At 45.4% G+C, this 21,326-nt stretch overlaps 1 protein-coding gene across 1 annotated transcript in view; it reads left to right on the top strand.

Moving 5' to 3' along the window:
* LOC147731089 (uncharacterized) overlaps window positions 1–21,326 on the top strand; it is a 407,202-nt gene that overhangs the window by 97,528 nt on the left and 288,348 nt on the right. The window contains exon 4 of the mRNA XM_086956055.1: window positions 438–548. Coding sequence (XP_086812181.1) covers window positions 438–548 — 111 coding nt within the window. The remainder of the gene's footprint in view (window positions 1–437; window positions 549–21,326) is intronic.

Below are 21,326 nucleotides of genomic sequence, written 5' to 3' on the forward strand. Positions count from 1 at the left end.
ATCACTCAGCAACTGGAAATGTGAGACACAAATTTGAGGCAGTTACCTCCCACCTATTCGTAGTACCTCATTGTAGTCTAGTTAATATGCCTATTAAATGTCTAGTGCTGCTTCTTTCCACAAAAATGAAAAAAAAGCGCTGTCTCTCTCCCATCACCATCACTTTGTTGCGTTCCTAACAGACATAAACAAATGTTTAATGTTGTGGTCAATAGAACTAACAGACATAAACAAATGTTTAATGTTGTGGTCAATAGAACTAACTATTTGGCTGTTATGGTAAACATCCTAGGATAGAATCGTAGGATAAGCTCTGAGCAAGGAGTCACAAGACCTCCACATGTATCTGAATCTCCATCTGTCTGTTAGCAATTATCAGAAAAAGCTAATGTGTCATGTTTCACTTGTTATTATTAATACTTTGTCTTTATTCGCAGAAAAAGACTCTTCTTTAAGTGTATTAATGAAAGCAGTTATTGGAACTACACTTGCATGGATATTAATTGGGGTATGCTCTGTTTGTGTACACAAAAGGTATCTGAAGATTGGTAAGTGTCCCTTTTAAAAGCCATTACTGTCAGGTTTTTTGGTATGTTTCTGAAGTTGTAAAATGATGTATGCATTATAGGCGGCTTAATCCTCTTGCTTCTATATAGATATCTAAACTCTCGTATGGCCGGGATACCCGTCACCCCCTCCCAACACAATCCCCAAGAATGGGAAGACGGAAACAGTTCTTGAGCTTTTGGAAGGCGGGAGGGAGTTACCCTCCCGGCCGTATTTATTAAAAATATGAAACAAAATTAAAACATTAAAATAACAGTTTCATATCATGTACAATTTCATTTACACATTACGATGTTTATTGGCTAACCTTAACATATCTCTAATACAAAGGTTCTCCTAGCCAATTTCTAAAACATCCTGTAAATGCATTTCTCAAAATTCAAATTGTACATCCTAACATTACGGGCCAACGGCAAGGTCGTAACCGGTGTCAGATCCCTAATACCAGAACTCCCCCCCCTTACTTGTGAGGGGCGGGCGCACAGAGGACTGTACCTCTGTGCCAACTTCCAATTTCCCTTGTCTTAACGGGGGCCCCATATTTACTCGACGCCATCTTGGTGGTCGTCCGAGGACTCGTGTGAGGTGTTTAGAAGGTAGCGTAGACCCCCCTCCCACCCCACACTGCTTACCACATCCGCCGTCGCGGATGTCCTGGCCCCGGGAAATTCCCAGGAGGGGCCCGTAGCCCCTCCTCCCCAGAGAGGGGCCTTGACCGCCTTCCCTTTCGGCGGCCCCATCCTTAGAGGGTACCGCCTCCCCGTGTGAGGGGCCAATGGCCGCCTCCCCCTGGGCGCTCCCATCCATAATGGGTGGCGCCCCACCTCTTGGGATCTTCCAATTACTGCTCACCGATCATGACCTTACCGCCCGACCAAAAAATAAATACGACAGCTTTTTAACCTAATGAGGACGGAATAAACAGTTATAATGGACATTTTAGCATCCACTTCTAACTATGCCATTACTGCTCTTTCAATTCAGCTGCAATATTTCGCCTAAACAGAATAACCATTTTATTGTCACATCAAAAAACAATCCAACTTTATTTGAAACAACCTGAAAAGAGATAATATCCTCATTAATCAACTTTATTGCAATACAAATCGCTGCCATCAGGGGCTGGTGGGTGGGTCAAAATTGGCTCCTTGTTCCGTCTCGGGCTCACACGTGCAACGAGGGGGTGCAGCTTCCAAGCACAGGAACAAGAGGATGCTTTCTTGAATTGTTGTTCCTTTTATTCTTTCTCGGGGGGCGTGGACCCTCCTCCAACCTCCTACGGGGCGTGTCCAACGGTGTAGGTGTCTAGGACAACCCCTCTTGGGCGGGAAAAGGCGCGCCCCGGCTACGCCACTTCGGGCATACCAGCCGAGACACGCCTCCCACCCAAAATAGTTTCCCGGGGGGATCGGGGCACCCCACCATACGTTCGGGGGGACCGAGTGGTCGCCCCTTTCCATATGGCCGGGATACCCGTCACCCCCTCCCAACACAATCCCCAAGAATGGGAAGACGGAAACAGTTCTTGAGCTTTTGGAAGGCGGGAGGGAGTTACCCTCCCGGCCGTATTTATTAAAAATATGAAACAAAATTAAAACATTAAAATAACAGTTTCATATCATGTACAATGTCATTTACACATTACGATGTTTATTGGCTAACCTTAACATATCTCTAATACAAAGGTTCTCCTAGCCGATTTCTAAAACATCCTGTAAATGCATTTCTCAAAATTCAAATTGTACATCCTAACATTACGGGCCAACGGCAAGGTCGTAACCGGTGTCAGATCCCTAATACCAGAACTCCCCCCCTTACTTGTGAGGGGCGGGCGCACAGAGGACTGTACCTCTGTGCCAACTTCCAATTTCCCTTGTCTTAACGGGGGCCCCATATTTACTCGACGCCATCTTGGTGGTCGTCCGAGGACTCGTGTGAGGTGTCTAGAAGGTAGCGTAGACCACCCTCCCACCCCACACTGCTTACCACATCCGCCGTCGCGGATGTCCTGGCCCCGGGAAATTCCCAGGAGGGGCCCGTAGCCCCTCCTCCCCAGGGAGGGGCCTTGACCGCCTTCCCTTTCAGCGGCCCCATCCTTAGAGGGTACCGCCTCCCCGTGTGAGGGGCCAATGGCCGCCTCCCCCCGGGCGCTCCCATCCATAATGGGTGGCGCCCCACCTCTAGGGATCTTCCAATTACTGCTCACCGATCATGACCTTACCGCCACAGGCCGGATAGTTGACCGGCTATCCGGACCCCCCACAAAACTCCTACTAAAGGTCATGGCTACACAAACTTATTAACCAAGCTATGAAGTCACCTATGAGTAAGACATTTCCCTCCCGGGACAAATGGACCCCGTCTTCCAGATACATATGGTCCCCCCGGATACATCCATGCGGAACACAATGCAAATTGCCTGTACGAAACAACCTACCCAGTTTGTTATTAACCTTCTTTACCGATTGATTCAAGGCTGACACTGAGAGGGCCCCCCGCCACACCTTCCGAGGAATCATGTGTGACCATGCAATCGTGCACCCCGGAACCCTTCTCGCCAACCAACTTACTGAGGATAAGATTAACTCGAGAAGTACTCGTCGACCAATGGTCACCAAATCATTGCCCCCAAGATGCACTATGATTACAGACGGCGGTGACCTTGTCCGCCCTAACAGTCCCTCCATAAAACCTTGAAACTGGTCAATACAGAGCCCGCCCCTTCCGTGGAAGGTCACCCTGTACCCGTATTCCCCAGCCACGTGAATCATGTCACCTGCTTTGAATACGTCCGCGGCGCGCCTCACGTATGAGTGGCCAACGACCCACACCACTCTTCCCTCAGCCGGTGATCTTTGACCGCTGGTCCCCAGGTGTCGGGTCAACTGCACAGTCCGCCCCGCAAAGCCTGCTCGCGAAACTGTAAACCAAACAGAAGACAAGAAGCGTGAGTGCATGACATTAGCTTCACAACATGTGCAACCGCACATACCTTTTGTAACAATTAGAAGACCAACGCCCCAACTGTTTCACCTTCTCCACACTCAGACCCCTGGCTGTAGCCTCTGTAGCCGCCCCTATCCGGAAGGAATGGGTCCCAAAATCGCTCGGGTCCAAGCCCGCTGCCGCGATTGCCATTGTTAACACCCGCTGAAACTGAAATCTAGTCAGTGGGGTGGCGTCGGTGTGTCTCAGCAAGCTCCCCCCCCCATGATGCCGCCCTCTGCGCTAAATACTCCTCCACGCATTTTACCGGGCACATGGGAGACCCCGGGATCCGCTGGACTACCACACTGTCCCCGATGGCTCCCTGATCGGTCTTGGACTTGGCTATTGTGACCACCATTGTGTCACCCCTTATCTGAATGTGTTCTCGACACAGACCTCCCCCCGTATCCTGCTTATTCCTTGCTACCAGCTCGCTTACCCGCATAGCCCCATGGAATGCTAATGCAAAAGCGGCCCGGAACAGCACTGTCTCCGTTTGAGATGAACAAGTCGCAGGGAGTACGGACATTAACATGGACAACCTCGCTAGATCTATCGGGTGCCTCTCATCCTCCCTACGGCCCTCAAGGCGTTGCCACCCACGCAGTGCCTTCTTTACGAGAAAGGACGATGTGGGGTCCTGGATGCCATGCGCATGCGTCATAAAGGCAATGGCGGCCCTGTGCCTATTGGCTGTTGCCAATGATCGGCCTGCCTGATGTAATGCTACCAGAAATTTCAGGACATACTCCTCCTGCCCCCAATGCTCCCCCCTAGCTGGACCCAAAAATGACCAATAGGAACGGAACACTCCTTCATATGCCTTCCTTGTCCTGGGTGCTAGACTCTCTCCCACGAGGTTTTGTAATCCGGGGCACCGAGAGACCAGAGAGCTTCGGGAAATGGTGCCGCCACCAAGTCCGCTGAGGGCAGAAAACCCCGGAAGGCCTGCATATGGGAACGAGAGAGTGCATCAGCTGCCTGGTTCAGTACCCCCGGCACGTGTCTTGCCCTAAAGTGGACGTTTAATCTCATTCATAGCAGGACAATTTCCTTCAGTAATCTCAAAATCCACTTGCAGCGTGCTGCCTGATTATTGATACATTCCACAACAGTCATATTATCAGACCAGAACACTACAGCGTGATCACGAAACCCCTCTGGCCATGTTTTCAAGGCTACCAGAATGGCGAACAGCTCAAGAAACCCAATGTTACCTGTGAGGCCACTATCGTGCCACCACGCCGGCCATGTTTGCGCCGACCATCGATTACCAAAGATGGCGCCAAAGCCCACACTTCCTGCCGAGTCGGTCCACAACCCCAGCTCCTCGGAGGAAGCTGACGATTTGTTCCACACGATACGACCGTTGAAATCCGCCAAAAATGCCAGCCATATGCGCATATCCTGGCGAACCTCTGCTGACAGTCTTGTGCGGTGGTGCCCTTCCTTGAGGCCCACCATGGCTTGTGCGATAGAGCGGGAAAAGGGGCGAGCCATCGGTATTACTCTAAGGGCAAAGTTAAGCTGACCCACAGTTTGTTGCAACTGATGGAGAGTTACTTTCCTCTCGCCAAGGCATATCCCAAGAGAGGCCTTAAATTTCATTACCTTCTCCACGGGTAAACGGAAGCACCCCTCCACTGAATCGAGCTCAATTCCCAGAAACTCGAGTGAAGTAGATGGCCCCACTGTCTTGCCTGGTGCCAACGGCACGCCGAAACTTTTCATGAGATTACAAATTCATTCAAAGCCTGTTCACATTCCGTGCCCCCGGCTGCCCCCAGAAACAGAAAATCATCAAGGTAATGCATAACCTGGGTGAAGCCCGTGGCTCTGGTGAACGCCCATTGCAAAAAAGTACTGAACTTCTCAAAATACGCACAGGAGATGGAGCAACCCATCGGCATACATTTATCCATGTAGTAGCGCCCTTGAAACACAAAACCTAAGAGACGCTGATCTTGTGGGTGTACCGGGAGCAACCGGAACGCTGACTCGATATCTGATTTAGCCATCAGCGCTCCGGGCCCCAGGCGATTCAACATGGCGACGGCCTCCTCAAAGGATGCGTACCGCACCGAACAAACTCCCGGGTCAATCGCATCGTTCACCGAAAGACCCCTAGGAGCGGATAAATTATGGATTAATCGAAACTCACCCGGGTCCTTCTTGGGGACTACTCCCAACGGTGAACAAACAAAGTTAACAACAGGCGGATTCACATACGGTCCCGCAACCCGACCTCGGGTCACCTCCTTTGCAATTTTTGCCTGTACCACCGCCGTATTTTGTTGAACAGATAGTTGATTTTTACACTGTGCTTCCCCCCGAAAATCCCCCGCCGGGATGTGGAAACCATACGAGAAACCATCTTGCAACACCCCAGCGGAGACATGATCAGGGTATTCGTTCAGCCAAGGGATCAATGCCATGATGTCAACGGGAGTAGGTAACGGTGCCCCTCGGTCGATGTTAGACCTGTTTGGCTCCTCCTTTACCTCCTGTCTCACCATTCTTGTCTCTGCACAAACTCTCGGGGTGTGAAGACTGCCCGCACCCTGCACACTCATGCCTGAACTTGCATGTCCCTTGTGGCCTAGTGCACTTGCCTCTGTTAAAGCTCCAACAGACCCCTTTTTTACCTGAGTTCCCATTATTCTTTGTGTGCTGATCCCCGTTGGCGCCTGCCCGAAAGGGCGCCGCCGAATAATGGCGGGAAGGCTCTGTCCCATTCCCGCCAAAAGAAGACGACTTCGCCGAGTTCGTCATACCCTGCTTCTGCCATGAAATGGAGTCGAAACAATCCCACGTCAGGGATGAGTCGTGCTCCTTGGCTTTACGAAATTTGTTATCATAACTCATCCATTGATTGCCTTCGTATGATTCATAAAATTCCATAATACGTGTTTGATAACAGGCTAATTCCGCCAACAGTTCAGGCCTACGTTCCCCCATGATTGCAGTGAACATTCCAAAGGCCCTGGCCCAATTAGCGATCGTTTCATCTACTCTGAAACCCGCCATTTTTGCACGCCATACACTCGGATGTAACAACTCCTTCTGATTTTTAACGTGCTCTATCTCATAGTGATCGGTCAACAGAGAAAACATATTCACATATTTATCAGCCCAGATCCTTTCTTTCACATCCATCGGAATATGCTGCACCACCCTTTCCCTCCTTGAGGGTAACGATCCCATCCTCGCTATTGGCAACGGCTGCTTACCCGAACCGGTAGCTGTATCTGTTGTTGCTGCCGCTCCAACGCTTGCCGCCGGCCTTTCCGAGGGAACCTGTGGGGAAACAAGAGGACAAGGTGCCTTCGCAGCATCTCTCGATTGCCGCAACTGCTTCATTATTAACCTGGCCTCTTCGGCCGTGTCTCCTGGTGCCCCACCACTCTCGTTGTTCTTGCCCAACCATGTCGCCAACTGGGCGGCCAGTTCGGGGGGCATATCTTCTTCGCTAACGGGTGTAACTACTACAGGGATCGGTTGTCCCGCGTTCGGGATCGGAACTGGGGCCTCCACCGGACCGGCCGGGCTTGCTGGAGGGGACTCGGGCACCGGGGCCTCCCCTCATGCCGCCCTATTCCTGGCCCTTTTACCTCTCCCGGCAGGGACTACTCCCGGCAATGCTGGTCCGATGACTTTCTTCGGTCTACCCGTGCCATTCATTGCCGCCATCTGTTTCTTCATGTTCGCCATGTCCTTTACCAGCATGCGAAGCATTTGTTCGGTCCCAACCTTCTTTCCGACCTTCTTGCCAGGCATCGTCTATGGATATTCGATTCGAGGTCCTGGATCCAAAGCTTCCGACTCACTGAAAGAGAAACACAAAAATTACAAGCTCTCAAAATTGGCTCCTTGTTCCGTCTCGGGCTCACACGTGCAACGAGGGGGTGCAGCTTCCAAGCACAGGAACAAGAGGATGCTTTCTTGAATTGTTGCTCCTTTTATTCTTCCTCGGGGGGGGCGTGGACCCTCCTCCAACCGCCTACGGGGCATGTCCAACGGTGTAGGTGTCTAGGACAACCCCTCTTGGGCGGGAAAAGGCGCGCCCCGGCTACGCCACTTCGGGCATACCAGCCGAGACACGCCTCCCGCCCAATATGGTTTCCCGGGGGGATCGGGGCACCCCACCATACGTTCGGGGGGACCGAGTGGTCGCCCCTTTCCATGATGCAAAGAGTTTGATCCTAAATGAACTACACTACCTGTTCTATGATTTGCATCTGTTTTTCAAAGTGTAGAATAATGAAGTGGGTGACAAGTGAGGGAGGCTGGAGGAGCAGCAAAGGATGTGGTGGGGCCATGGGGGTGTTTACAAAAAGGAGGTGGGTGGGGATGGTTGGGGAAGAAACAGACACGACAGGGGAGAGAGGAAAGAAAGCAATACAAAGGGTGGAAAGGGGACAAAGTTAAGGAGGGGTAGCACATGGAAGAGCGAGCAAGATAACACATACAATCCGGTATTGTGCCTAATTCCTTAAATGCTGAATCTTCACCCAACTGTGCTGAGCCCTTTTCTTGATATTGGGGGTTAGTGGGTTCTCCAGTGGATCCAATCAAATTGCCAAAATGAAGCCACTTTAAAAACAAAAAAATGGGAAAAATGTGCTGGACAAGAAAATTGGATTTAAAAAAAACAACAAATGTCATGTGAAAGCAATTGTTAATGCCAAGATCACCCTATGCCAAGCTTTGAGGAACAGGCGGGTTTGTAAAATCAATAAATGTTTTTACCATAGTTTGCAATATTAAGTGGTAGCCAATTTTCACTATTTGTGTGGTTTCTACCTGCTTACAGTTTGTGGTAAAAACAGGTCTGAAACCTATGGTTGAACCTAGAAAGCTATACATTTCGGAAAGTCAGTCAAAATTCTGAATTCTTCAGGGGATCATTTATGTTGATGGCTCATGATTTTTTCTCCAAAAACAAATAAGTAAGAAAAAATAGAAATAGTTGATAATGTTTTCATCTGTAATTTTTTGCCACAATGACTAATTTACAAACCTAATATACCATTACATCTATCATGTTCTACTTCAGGGATTTATAATGTTTGTTTGTTGCTCAAAGATGATAACCGGAGCCATCAATTTAGCTGCTGTTTGTAATGATTATTCATTATGTATAGACCATGCATCAATTCATATAGTGATATCTAATGAATGAAAAAGGGGTCTGACGGAAATGTATCCTGGGCACACTTTAAAAATGGAAAACGAGTTTAGAAACAGTATTATGGTTGACTGTTAAATACGTCAGTCCTAGGGTGGTCTTCCCCCAAAACATTTTCCCTTCACCTTCCCTATTTTAGCTGATCTTGTTCTTGCTCTCCTTTGTGATCTTTAGCACCAGTTAGCATTGGAAGAGTCTTAAGTGCGTGTGCTCACTAAAACATGGCAACATTGACTGGCGCTGAACTGGCACATTTGATTTACTAATAAGTACCTGGTACAGCAGTACTATCTGTACCCAGGGCCTGTAAATTAACTACTACTAGTGGGCCTGCAGCACTTATTGTGTCACCTGCTTAAGTAAACTTTAAATGTATCTCAGGCCAGCCACTGCAGCCTGTGTGTGCAGTTTTAACCTGCCATTCCGACTTAGAAAATTAACCATTTGCCAGGCTTAAACCTTCCATTTTAATATGTGTAAGTCACCCTTAGGATAGGCCCTACACAGCCTAGAGGGCAGGGTACCATGTATTCAACAAGTAGGACATATACTTTTATATGTTATGTGTCCTTGTAGTAAAAAATCCTAAAATTGTTTTTTACTACTGCAAGGCCTCCCTCTCCCCTAGGATTGCATTGGGGTTCTTGACAACATTTAATAAGTGATAACCTTTAATTGGGAGTAGGTAGAAATTCAGAGTGTGTAATTTAAAACCCTCTCCACAATTCTCTCGAAATGTCAATCATTTACACACTCATTTTACAAAGTTGGCATTTCTTCGTCCCAGACATTTGCTGCTTGCAGCCTGAAACTTGGGTCACATGACCAGGTGTTTGCTGGCGATTTGTCTCTGGTATTCCTCCCAGACAGTGAGACAAAGGGGAGTTAGGTGATGGCAGGATGGATCGTATCTATCATGATTAGGAGTAGGAGCTGTACGAAAGGGGGTGGTGATGGACAGAGCATCTGAATCAATCAAACACTCACACCCAGTCAAAGGATCTGGGTTTAATTCATCACCGTTCTTTAGCCCACTCTGCCACCCCGTTCAGACATGGCTATATGCAAATCAGTCTGACCCTGTGCCTCATGGGAACAGTCCAGCCCGAACTGCCAAGCCGTGTCTTCCCTGGACCGGAAACAAGCTTCCGAGGACCGGTTTCTGGCATTCCAGCCGTCTTCAGCCTGGCTTGCTTGAATCCAGTGGCAAAGTGAGCAAGGGACTCACGTCTGAGCATACCCTGCCACACTTATGGCAGCCAAAAGCGGTACGAAAGGGGGTGGTGATGGACAGAGCATCTGAATCAATCAAACACTCACACCCAGTCAAAAGATCTGGGTTTAATCCATCACTGTTCTTTAGCCCACTCTGCCACCCCAGTTCAGACATGGCTATATGCAAATCAGTCTGACCCTGTGCCCTGGGTAGGAGCTGTCACCTACTGCACTTGTACTTCACAAAGACTCTGCCTCAGCACACTCACAAAGGGTTTCACATTATTTATTTTTGCCACGGCAGGAAGGGAGGAAGCTCCAGACCCCTCAGGGGGTATAAGCCTCTAGAAACTTCTCCTACATCAAAGCTGGCACCCAGGATAAATAGTGTACCTCAGACCCAACTATTCAGATCATTTTGTAGTGTAGTTCCTAGTTTCCCACTAGGCCCTGCGCATTGGAATAACATAAACAGTAGTATCGACGTGGAACTGCTTATATTCCAGGCCTCCACTGACTATGCTAAACTTAATTGGGTTGTGTTACCAACTAGCTCAGAGGTCACTGGAAACTTTCTTCTCTGCATAGGAAGTGATCAGCTTCCTTGGCACAGACAAGAAGGGATTCAGTTTTCCAACAACCGTGCAACATGACAACTTTGCTCCTCAGATCAAGAGTCGATCTCTAGGGTCGTGTGAAACAATAGACATAGATTTCACTCAGTCAGTCTAGTGCAGTTTACTTTCACAGTATGTAGAGAATAGAGAGACGGGCGTTTATCAATAAAGGGTTAACATTTATTGAACAGTCTTTCTTCTCGTACAAGAGAAATGTATTGCCACAATTGCAATAACTGTTATTATAAAAAGTACGTACAGTAAGATAAGCATTGCGAAATAGAACTGTAAAAGCATTGATATGGTTTCTTAGCCATACAATGGTTTAAAAGTAATAAAACATATATACAGTCATATATACATTAGGCTAACATACTCAACTGGTGCTTCTAACTAAGCCTACCCCAGTGTGCCTGACCTAAGCCTAACACGTGAGAAGGGGAGTAAGTAAGTAGCTTAAGTTAAGTTGGTTTTGCCAAGGTTTGTTTCAAGAATTCTTGTCTAAGGGTTTAGTCAACACCATACCTCTGAATAGAATGATGGAGGATTGGTATCTCCTTCAGGGGTCTCTCTCGATATCCCAGTCACCCGCGAGGGTAAACTGGAAGCGCCGGGACTGGATTTCTCTGCACGAGAAATGCAGCGGCTTCTCTCAGCGCGTCGAGGAAGGAGGGGTGACAGCGTCCGCGTGCAGCTGGAATCGGCTGGATGTCTTCGCAGAGGACGGCTGCACGGCTCCTCAAGCGTACTGAACCATAGTTCGCGCTGTGGCGGCGATAATGGTAATCAGCAGCTTCACCACCACAGGATAGCAGGCTGCAGCGACAGAGTGCTAGTTTTTACCAACACGGGGTCATGCAGGCAGCTGGCATCAGCAACATGTTCGCTCACTGCTTAAGGCAACGTTGGTAATATTTATACCTGACAGGTGCCGGGTTTGACGCAAGTTTGCTGGACATAAGACGTCAATTAAAGATGTCACTAGGAAGTGACAGTTATCAGTTGCTCATTAGAGTTCCATTACTAATCAAAACATAGCAAGCGGGGATTTCCAGGTTTGCTGAGTTTTTATCTTGTTGAAGAACTCGGAGTGTTATCTAGGAATATCAGATAGTGACTGCTGCTCTGTCATTGCACTAATTGGTCGCAAAGGAAGTAGCAGAGAGTCATGCTGGAATGTGGCTCTGTTCGTGTGAGGCCAGAGATGACTTTTCAGAAAATCGCACTTGAACGGTTATGCCAATATAGGGAATAAATGGATTTATAGCCGAATAGGGGCATAAGGTCACAGTATCGATCAGGAACCTAGATAAGCACGCAACACCCACTCCACGTATACATGTCCATCAACATTACTAAAACTAAGCAATAAGATGTATGTGTAACATTGCCCACCCCAAAATACATAAATGCATTCGAAATAGGCGTACTTGTAATACATGGAATTTAGGTACTGTACGTTTTTTAAAGCATAGTAATCATTCAAAGAATTATTGCATTTGAAATTAATGAACGATTATGCAAAAGGAATTACACATGAAGTATCTCTGACAGAAGAAATGCGAGATAAATCATCACATAAAAATGCATCGTAATAACATGTGTGCTAGAGGCTGGTGTTATGTTGTTATGTCTCTAGATGTGTTTAGAAATAGAAGTGTGAAGCTTCTGTTCTCTAAGAATAGTTTTTACGTTAAGCAAAGAATTATTCGTGCCAAGAAAAGAGGGTCAATATTTAAAAAATTGTCCAATTCAAAGAAAAATATATTTCCAAAGCACTTGGCAGTTTTTGTTGATCAAAACTGAAGGCCGAATTCAGAGTTCATGGGAACGCTGTGTGTCGGAAAGCTTTTCAAAAGTTATTGTTTCTCTATGGGTGAGAACATCGTATCAGACAGGCTCGCAAAGAATTGGTCTACAAAATCAGGTGATAGTTCAACCAAATTAGATAGCGCTGTAACTTGGCAGGTGTGAGAATGATTGCTGTCATCGAAGGCAGGACCAGCAATGCTCACAGAACGTTGTACCTGGATGATGTTGCTTTTGTCACTCGCTCCACTGTTACCACTTGGCTGTAGTACAGGAGTCTCCACGAATGCCGTCATCAGGATTGGTAGCCGTGGGGACAACACAATGCGTGAGCCGTTATTGGACTGAGCAAAGTATCGACGTCCATTGGTACTGCTGATGGAAGTGAAAGACAGATGTCCAACACGCATTCATCGCCGCAAAGCATACACCGTAGCACAGGTAAAATGCAATTTTGCCATATCGGTCTGAATGAAAGGAACCAGGTCATGTTTAGATCTCTCAGCCTGGCCAATCCGAGGACGTTAGTTATCCTGTCCCTGTAGCGCATTGCTAGGATTGTCTCTTCCATTCCCATGGGAGCTATGTCTGAGCCGAGGCTTGCCATAACGTAGCAGGATGGTCAAAAATAGAATCCCTGCAACGAGTCCCAAAAATAGTGGAATGCCGCCAAAAATGGAGTGCACAAAATTAGGAAAGATTCCCAAAATTGCCTGGAAGGGTGTTAGCAGTCCCGTAAAGACTGTCTTAAATATGCCTGGGATGCTTGTTGCACTAGACATGTTAAGGAGTTGGCTGAACATTTCTACGAAATGCACGGGGCAATTTGTTGATAAAAGGTCATGGACTTCAGTAGCCGTCCTTGCGACTAGAAGATCATACGTCTCTTTAGATGACGTTATAGGCACTGTTGTCTGTAAAAGTACAGATTTCATTTTGCTTAATGTATCAATTCGTATAGAATAGAGATTCAGACGAGGCCAGAGGGGAGTCACTATGTCTGGAGGCCCGCTCGGGAACAATGCTTGCATACAACATTTGACCATGGACGTTACTTGTACTAGATAACTTTTCCCGGGCGCGAGGCCACAGCACCTGTGATCCGTTCTAAGAATGTAACTCCCGTTTGCGAGTTGCATAAAGAAGGGCTCTATCTGAGTTGCAGGTGTGACTAGCTGGTGGCATGAAAGGTTGTTTGAATTTCCATCACATGCTCCGTGTAAATTAATACCCTGACACAAAAGTATACCGCTTAGTGAGTGTTTACAGTTGTCACCACTAAGAAATACATTTTTGTCACTGTCACTATAGCAAGAATGAGTGTATGGTCATTTCCATTCGGATTTAACATATCCCTTACCCAATTGTTCATACTGGCCAGCAGGTATGTACTCAAGGCATTTATGAAATCGGAAAGTTGTTATCGGAATTGTGATAATTCCGTGTATTATGCATTCAATGACAGGACTCTCTGACATTGTCAATGGTAATCTCTCGAGTTTCTCGATGCTCAAGATTGTATAGTCTGCTCCTTTCTGTGCCAAACTGATCTGTTTATCAGTAAGGTTAAAAATGGAAAATAATGACGTTGTGTTGATTAAACGCCAAGGCACATAGCCTGAACGAAGATTCTGCAGCGTCCAGCCTAGTTCTATAATAGAGCGTAATTGAGACTGGCCATGTTGTAACATTAGCAAATCTCTGTCTATCACATCAAAGGCAGAGGATACAATATTGTCCAAAGAATATATTCTGGAAGACAGAGTCATTAACCCATTGTCTACTACAGAAAGTGATTTCTCCAAATTAATACGATCAATTTCTCGTATTTTTTCAGCAGTTTCAATTTGCTTTACTTTCCAAGCCTCGTTGTAAGCAGCATAGATACTGGTCGCTATGAAACGCTTTTGACGCTGTTTGCGTGGTCCAAGAATGAAATCGCGCAAATCAGCACCATCTTTTAGTAAAGACAAGTGTTGCTTAATTTCAGCCAGTGTGGATGTAGTTAGCCATTCAAGGCAGAGTTTCCCTACACTGTATGTTGTTATAATCCCTGGATGTTGTCTCTGGGAGTATCTAGGGTCTAATCTGGTCATTTTTAACCCCTGTGTTTTATTCAGGAACCTATCTTGACAGCTATTTGTGTCTGTAGGCCAGATTAACCACTTTTTCCAATCAGGATGTGTTCTGTTGAAATGTAAAATTTGTGACACGTCTAACTCAATATCAGCTGTTGCATTTTCAGGTATTGGCTTTGGAATAGACGGTGTTTTAAGGTCTTTGATCTTAGCTAGGCCAAGACAAGATGTTTGGTGTACAGTGTCATTTAAAAATAACATTTGTTCAGGTATCATGCAGGTTCTAAACAGTGCTTCTATGCCTTGCACCTGCCAATCTTTTGTACCCCAAATTGTTTTCGTTTCAATATTATTTTTCCAATAATCAAAACCAAATGTCTTCATTTTGTCATAAAATGCTTCTGAATATATCAATTTAGAATTTGTCAGCATTGTTTTCATTCCTGTTTTATCTAACAGTTTATAATAAAACTTTTCTGCATCACTGGTGTTAAACCCTGTGAAGTATTTGAATTTCTCAAAAAATGCTTTAGAACTGCTTTTAGGTGGTGTAGAACAATGTTCCCATTGATTATACATAAAAACATTTCTAGGCTGTGCAGATTTATGCAAGTAATGATCCCCATAGTGGGTGTAACAGAATAACTGCTCATAACTAGATGAACCTTGTAAATAATCATGATCTGTGAATCTAGCTGACATTACTAAATCAGACATCATGTCATTAATACTGTTAAAGTCCCAATCATCAGAGAATGTACTAGGTGTCAAAAAGTCACTTAAGGAAACCTTTAGTTGATGAGGATACTTCAGGATTTCGACCGGACCATAGATCTCATAGTCTGTTTTCTCCCATACTACCCCACCAGGTATTGGAATTGCTGTGACATTTACTGTTGACAGTTCTCTTTTCTTCACGTGGGATGATCTGTGTGGTTTCAGGACTAGGTTGATGTTCTGACTTGCTGTGTCCATTCAATTGTAATGAACTTCCCTAAAATTAAAACTAAAATTAGGCAGAGTAGGAGTATGAATACCCCTGTGATAATCCAATGCTCAATCAACGGTGAATCCAGATATAGTTCTTTGATTTGTTGAAGGAGTCCTGTTGTATTTTCTTTAGAATACTTTTTTGTTTCTGGCATCACTTCGGGGTCATTTAAATCTTCAGAGAAGTTGTCGAAGTTGATGAAATAACCAGAGGCAGTTCTGTCAATTGATGGGATTGTTCTTTCAATCTGTCTCTCGGTAGCACTTTCTGATGCCACATCATTGTAGACTGGTGTTGTTTCTTGACGAACTGTTTCAATCTGTGTTTCAAGAGGCACGAGTTCCATGGCATTATTGCATAGTCCTTCATTGTGCACTGCAGGCTGATCGAATGTGATTAGTCTTTCAGTTTGAACCTCTTAGATTGTTGCAAGTTTGGGTATTCTGTTGTTTCTTGGGAGTCCACTGGGCCTACTGTTGATTATAGGCCACATGCTTGTGGTTTTACCAGATCGATAGACACGACTCTGTTCTCCTTTTTACCAGCAAGGGGCGGTAGCACAACTGATCTTGTTCCGGTGACTGCCAAGACAGGTACTGCTTTTCTGTAAGAAGGCCCAAATTCCTTCTTAACCGCGATCTTTTCTCTGACTAGATCCCCAATCTTTGGAATCCAGACAGGCCTTGCTGGGGCTGTTGCGGGTGGTGCCTCGTCAGTGGTACTTGGCTGTTGCTTTAACTTTATGTTGCTTAATGATTTTCTTGTTTCATTCAGTTCCTGTAAAACAGCCAAACGGTCTTTTACATCAAACTGCTTTGTTTCTTCTTGTACCACTGACATCTGACTATCGAGGTCCTGAACGTTCATTCTAATTCCGAACAATAGTTCGTATGGGCTGAAACCTTTTAGAGAATTTCTTGGCATGTTGTTAAGACTAGTCTGGACACTTATTAAATGTTTGACCCACCCAGCGCCTGAACCTAATACCTTCGCTGTTATAGATTGCTTTATATCCCGGCTTTTTCTTTCTACCACACTTGTGCGATGGACAAGAATACCGCAACCCAATTCCCATGCTAGCCATGGCCCCCCCATAAGCTCGAGAGCTGAAAGCAGGACCCTGGTCAGAATGGAACGTGGTAATTGCGCATATGCCGATATGGACTCGCAAATCTTTTATAACCGTTCTAGCGTCAGCCGAGCGCTGGAGGCCTCATTATTTAAGTGCTTTTTGTCTTAACTATTAATAGGATGCAGGATGGGGTGTAGGCAGCGTTACGCTCTTTCTGACTGGTAGCCGGTAGCAAGGTTCGCTACTGCGATCCCTATTACAGTTTTCACAGTTGTTTGCATATATTTGGTGTTCTACATTCATTCCCGGCCACCAGAATACTGATTGTAATTCAGTCAGTGATTCCTTGATCTCTCTGTGCCGTAGACCCAAACCCATGTGTGCGTCTGCTATTAAAAATATTCTCCTGTTCATGTTTGGAATTACTCTGTCCCCCACTCCAGGGATTCGAGCAAAAGGAACGGAGTTTGCATCGATTATGTATGCATAATTGAGTGGATAGTTTATGGTTAATGCTGCACAGTCGCCTTTTACGGTCGTTTTTACTGCCAGCATGGTTTCCCCGTCTATGTACTTATCTGTACGCTTTTTTGTGGCTACGGAAGCCGGTTTAGTTGCTTCCGCTTTGGCTGTATTAGCCAATGAATTCCCTGCAACGTGAACGCCATCACGTTGAAGACTCTGTGCGTGAATCACGTGAGTCTTCTGTAGTTCTTTGTGTAAAAGAGCTACCTGTTCCCAAAGCAATTTATGCTTTATTGTGGCACCTGTGTCATCTTTGTAGTCGTTTTCGATCCAACTCTGCAGCTTATTGTTGTAAGAGTTGACGCAAAAATGAGAATCGCACACGATAAGTGTGGGGAATTCGCGTTCTGCATTTTCGAGCGCCATCTTTAAAGATCTGATTTCAGTTCTTTGAACCGAACAGTTTCTTACAGATTCAGTTTTTGTTACTTTCGGTCTGAATTTACCGCACAGCCAACGACCTTTAATGATCGCACATGCTGCATTGTAGGATTTGCTCTCTACATTAAAATGCTGTACAAAGCTATCTGTATAGATTATACAGGCATATTGTGGGAGAGGCAGGATTTCGATTGGCAGAGGATATTCTTCTTCATATTCTAAATCATTCAGTTCTTCGTATTGTGGGGCGAAATAGTATTTCACGTCTTCCGCTCCTAGAGAATCTATGCACTGTATCCATTTCGGATCCAGTGACACTGTAGGCAGGTTTACTGGGCTGAATAGCGCCTCGAAGGCGGATTCCGCTGTAAGGATATTAATCCGTTTGCCGTGTGCTAGTTCTCGTTCATTTGCTAATGCGATTTGCACTGAGTTCACAGTTCTTTCTGTGTGACTGAATGTTTTTTCTGCTTGTGTGTACAAGTGAGATTTAATTGAAATTGGTACCTTTTCTCCCTCATTAGAGGTTAGGTACGTGAATCCGCATCTTCCTGGGATGACTCGGATTACAAGATCGATCGTGTTGTCACGTGTATCTAATTTAGTTTTTGCTAACATGTCTGTTTGCAGTGATCTCAAAATTTCTGTGTGTTTTTGAGTCCAATTGATTTGTTTTAAATCAGGTTTAATTAGTTCGTAGAGAGGTTTAACCCTCTCTGCGTAGTTTAGTATGTAAGTTCTTCCGAAATTCAGAAAACCTAGTATGGATTGTAAATTCTTCAGCGTTTTTGGAGCTTGGAGTACAGCGCACTTCTCTAAGAAGTTGTCCGCTAGGCTTTTCCCTTCACTTGATAATTCGTACCCTAAGAACAGTACTGTCAGATGGGCAATTCGGGACTTTTTAAAGTTGAATTTGTAACCCTCTGCTGCGAACCCAAGTATAATGGTGTTCACTCTTTTTAAGTGAGTATCCAAGTCGTCGTCTGTGAGATAAATATCATCTACGTAAGATAATGCTTCATCATCATAGATTTGTAGTAACTCTGTTACCCTAGCTGAGAATAGTCCTGGGCTGTTCTTGAACCCCTGTGGGAGTCGACAGAATTTTTTCTGCGACCCAAATGCGGAGAAAGCGGTCAAGTATCTGCTTTCTGGTGCAATGTTTTGACAAAAGAAACCATTAGAAATGTCTAATGTCGTTTTATATTTTTTCCTAACTATATTATTCATTAGGGCTGCACTATGCGAGTTTTGTACTGCAAAAGTTTTGCAACATGTATTAAGATGTCTGTAGTCCAAAACTAGACGATATGAATTGTCTGGCTTGGAGACAGGAAACAAAGGATTGTTCATTTGAGAGGTGCATGTTTCAATCACCCCCTGGTACTCAAGTTGATCTAAGATCTCCCTGACCTGTTTTTTAGCTTCTTGCTTTATGGGATACTGCCGTTGGGCAGTTGGTTCATTTTTTAGTTGGATTTTGTGAGGCGGTGAATCCTCATCCCATCCTACATGATTTTTATACAATGCAGGTGCCTGGGCTACTGCCCATTTCCTTGCATATGTATATTTTTATGAATCGGAATGTGATTCGAGAAGGCAGGCATAATCACTTCTTCGCCACGAGGGCACTCCCTGACAAACTCCGGGGGCCAATCTTTTTCAGCTAACAGAATATCATAGCCTTTTGAGAGCTTATCCCAAAATAGACCCTTAATTTTCCTAGTCTTATCACCCTCCATACGCAATGTTATTTCGTATATTTTATGGGGCTCGCTAAGTCTGGCGTCGGCAGTTTCAACCTGAATGTATTCATTCGTGTCCACTGTCTCCAGATGACTCATCAAGATCTTGCGCGCTATACTGATTTCTGCTGCACTGTCCAACATTGTCAATGCCCACTCCCCGTTTTTCAACTGTGTCCTCAGTATTCTCGGCATGGTTGATTACTCTAATACTGGCTACCTTCTTTTTCTGAAATTGAGATTTCTTATTTTGAGCAGGTTCCTTGTCTTTGGACTTGGTGTGCTCTCCTGGGTCTGACCGTCCTCTTCTTTCCGAATTCTGTGGAGAAGATCGAGAGGGACGTGTATCAATACTTTGATATCTATCAGGTTTTTTTATATTATCCCTATTTCTAAGGTTATATCTTTTCTCAGAGGGCTCCCTCTGGGGAGACTGGCGTTCTCGAGTCGGAGTTCTCTCCCTCCGTCGAGGAGACCTTCCTCTGGACTGGAAAACTTTTTCCTTGGGACTGGATTGTTTATTTCCATCCCAGCTCTTTTTAGGAGTATTTGAATTATTTTTAATAAATAATTTTTCAGGATTTTCGAGCAGTTGGGGCTTAACTGGTTTTCCACCTAAGCTGTCTCTACCTAATTCTTCATAGCATTTTTCTATGATTTTTGCAAGCTCAACAGGATCTTTTATATCTGTTTCCCTCAACTTCTGGCGAATCGCCACAGATGCTGCTTCTCCCTTTACGTTGGCTAATAATATAGCCGTGACCTGCTTGAAGTCTTTCAGTAATTTCATACCTAGATTTAAAGCGGGCTCTGGACCGAATTCATTTTGAATCTGTTTTAGCACGTCTGGTATTACCGCCATAGACGGAACACCGTGTGTTTTTGTGTAAATGGAAGCAAAGACTGTACCCCAAGTGTCACAGTCCTCCACGTGTGGTGCGATTCCCATAGGAAGGCAGATGGTCAAGATTCTGTGTTTCTCAATAGGGGTAGTATCAGGAAATACTGCCTCTATTTGAGTGATTTTCTGGGCTAACCAGAAAGGAATTTGTTCCCGTTTTACGGGTGTTTTACCAAGACATGACTGTATGTTCTGTGGTGTAATTTTATTTGTGTTCCCCTGATGAGGGGTCAGCTGTGGTGTATTAACAGCTGGCTGGACTGTTACAGTCCGCATTACATATTGGACTAATTGCCTATGTATTTTTATTAATGTGTTTAGCTGTGCTAACAGCTCTTCTCTAGACATTCTTGCAATGTCAGGATGTGGTGTGTAGCTGGCTAGAACCGGCCACGTGGCTCCTGGTCTACCTAGTGGACCGAGCCTAGTTATGTGATCATTGTGTTTTAGGGCGCCATTAAACCAGAGCAGGTGCTCTTGAAATTTAAGTGGAATTTCAACCTCCTCGAAAGGGGCGTACTCATCCGGAGGTTCCTCTATTTTGTAATAGTGAAACTCTTGTGTTATAGCGTTTACCGCTGGAAAGTTTATCCATGAATAGAATACCTCTGTCTGCCGATACTCGTGAGCCTCTATCACGAAAATTACTGTACCACCTTGAGGTGGCAGTCCGTTTTCTATAAGTTTTAAAGTTATAGATCTTCTTAACTGGACCGGGATGATAATAGCATCCGGGTCTGTGTATTCGGGACCTTGCTGAGTCGCATCTGCTGCAGTCCCAGGGGCTCCGTTTTCTCCTGGCATTGTAAAAAATGCGAGGTTTGCAGAGTAGGTCTCCAAGGAGACAAAGATTAGATGCACAATATTTTGGAACACTGTATCCTTCAACGTTGAATAAACCAGAGCTTTACATAGGAATCTCTTCCTACTAAGGTCGGGCGGATTTTAACCTTTCACCCACTCCAGACGTCTATTGGAGTATTTACGGGAGAAAGGGGTGTGAAATATGCACGACTGAGTTACTCTACAAGTCTTACGTTAGTTTATCGCCTTACCAAATGTTGGGCGCCATGTAGTGTAGTTCCTAGTTTCCCACTAGGCCCTGCGCATTGGAATAACATAAACAGTAGTATCGACGTGGAACTGCTTATATTCCAGGCCTCCACTGACTATGCTAAACTTAATTGGGTTGTGTTACCAACTAGCTCAGAGGTCACTGGAAACTTTCTTCTCTGCATAGGAAGTGATC

Source organism: Lissotriton vulgaris, chromosome 2_1 (genome assembly GCF_964263255.1).
Source record: "Lissotriton vulgaris chromosome 2_1, aLisVul1.2, whole genome shotgun sequence".
Classification (NCBI taxonomy): Eukaryota; Metazoa; Chordata; class Amphibia; order Caudata; family Salamandridae; genus Lissotriton; species Lissotriton vulgaris.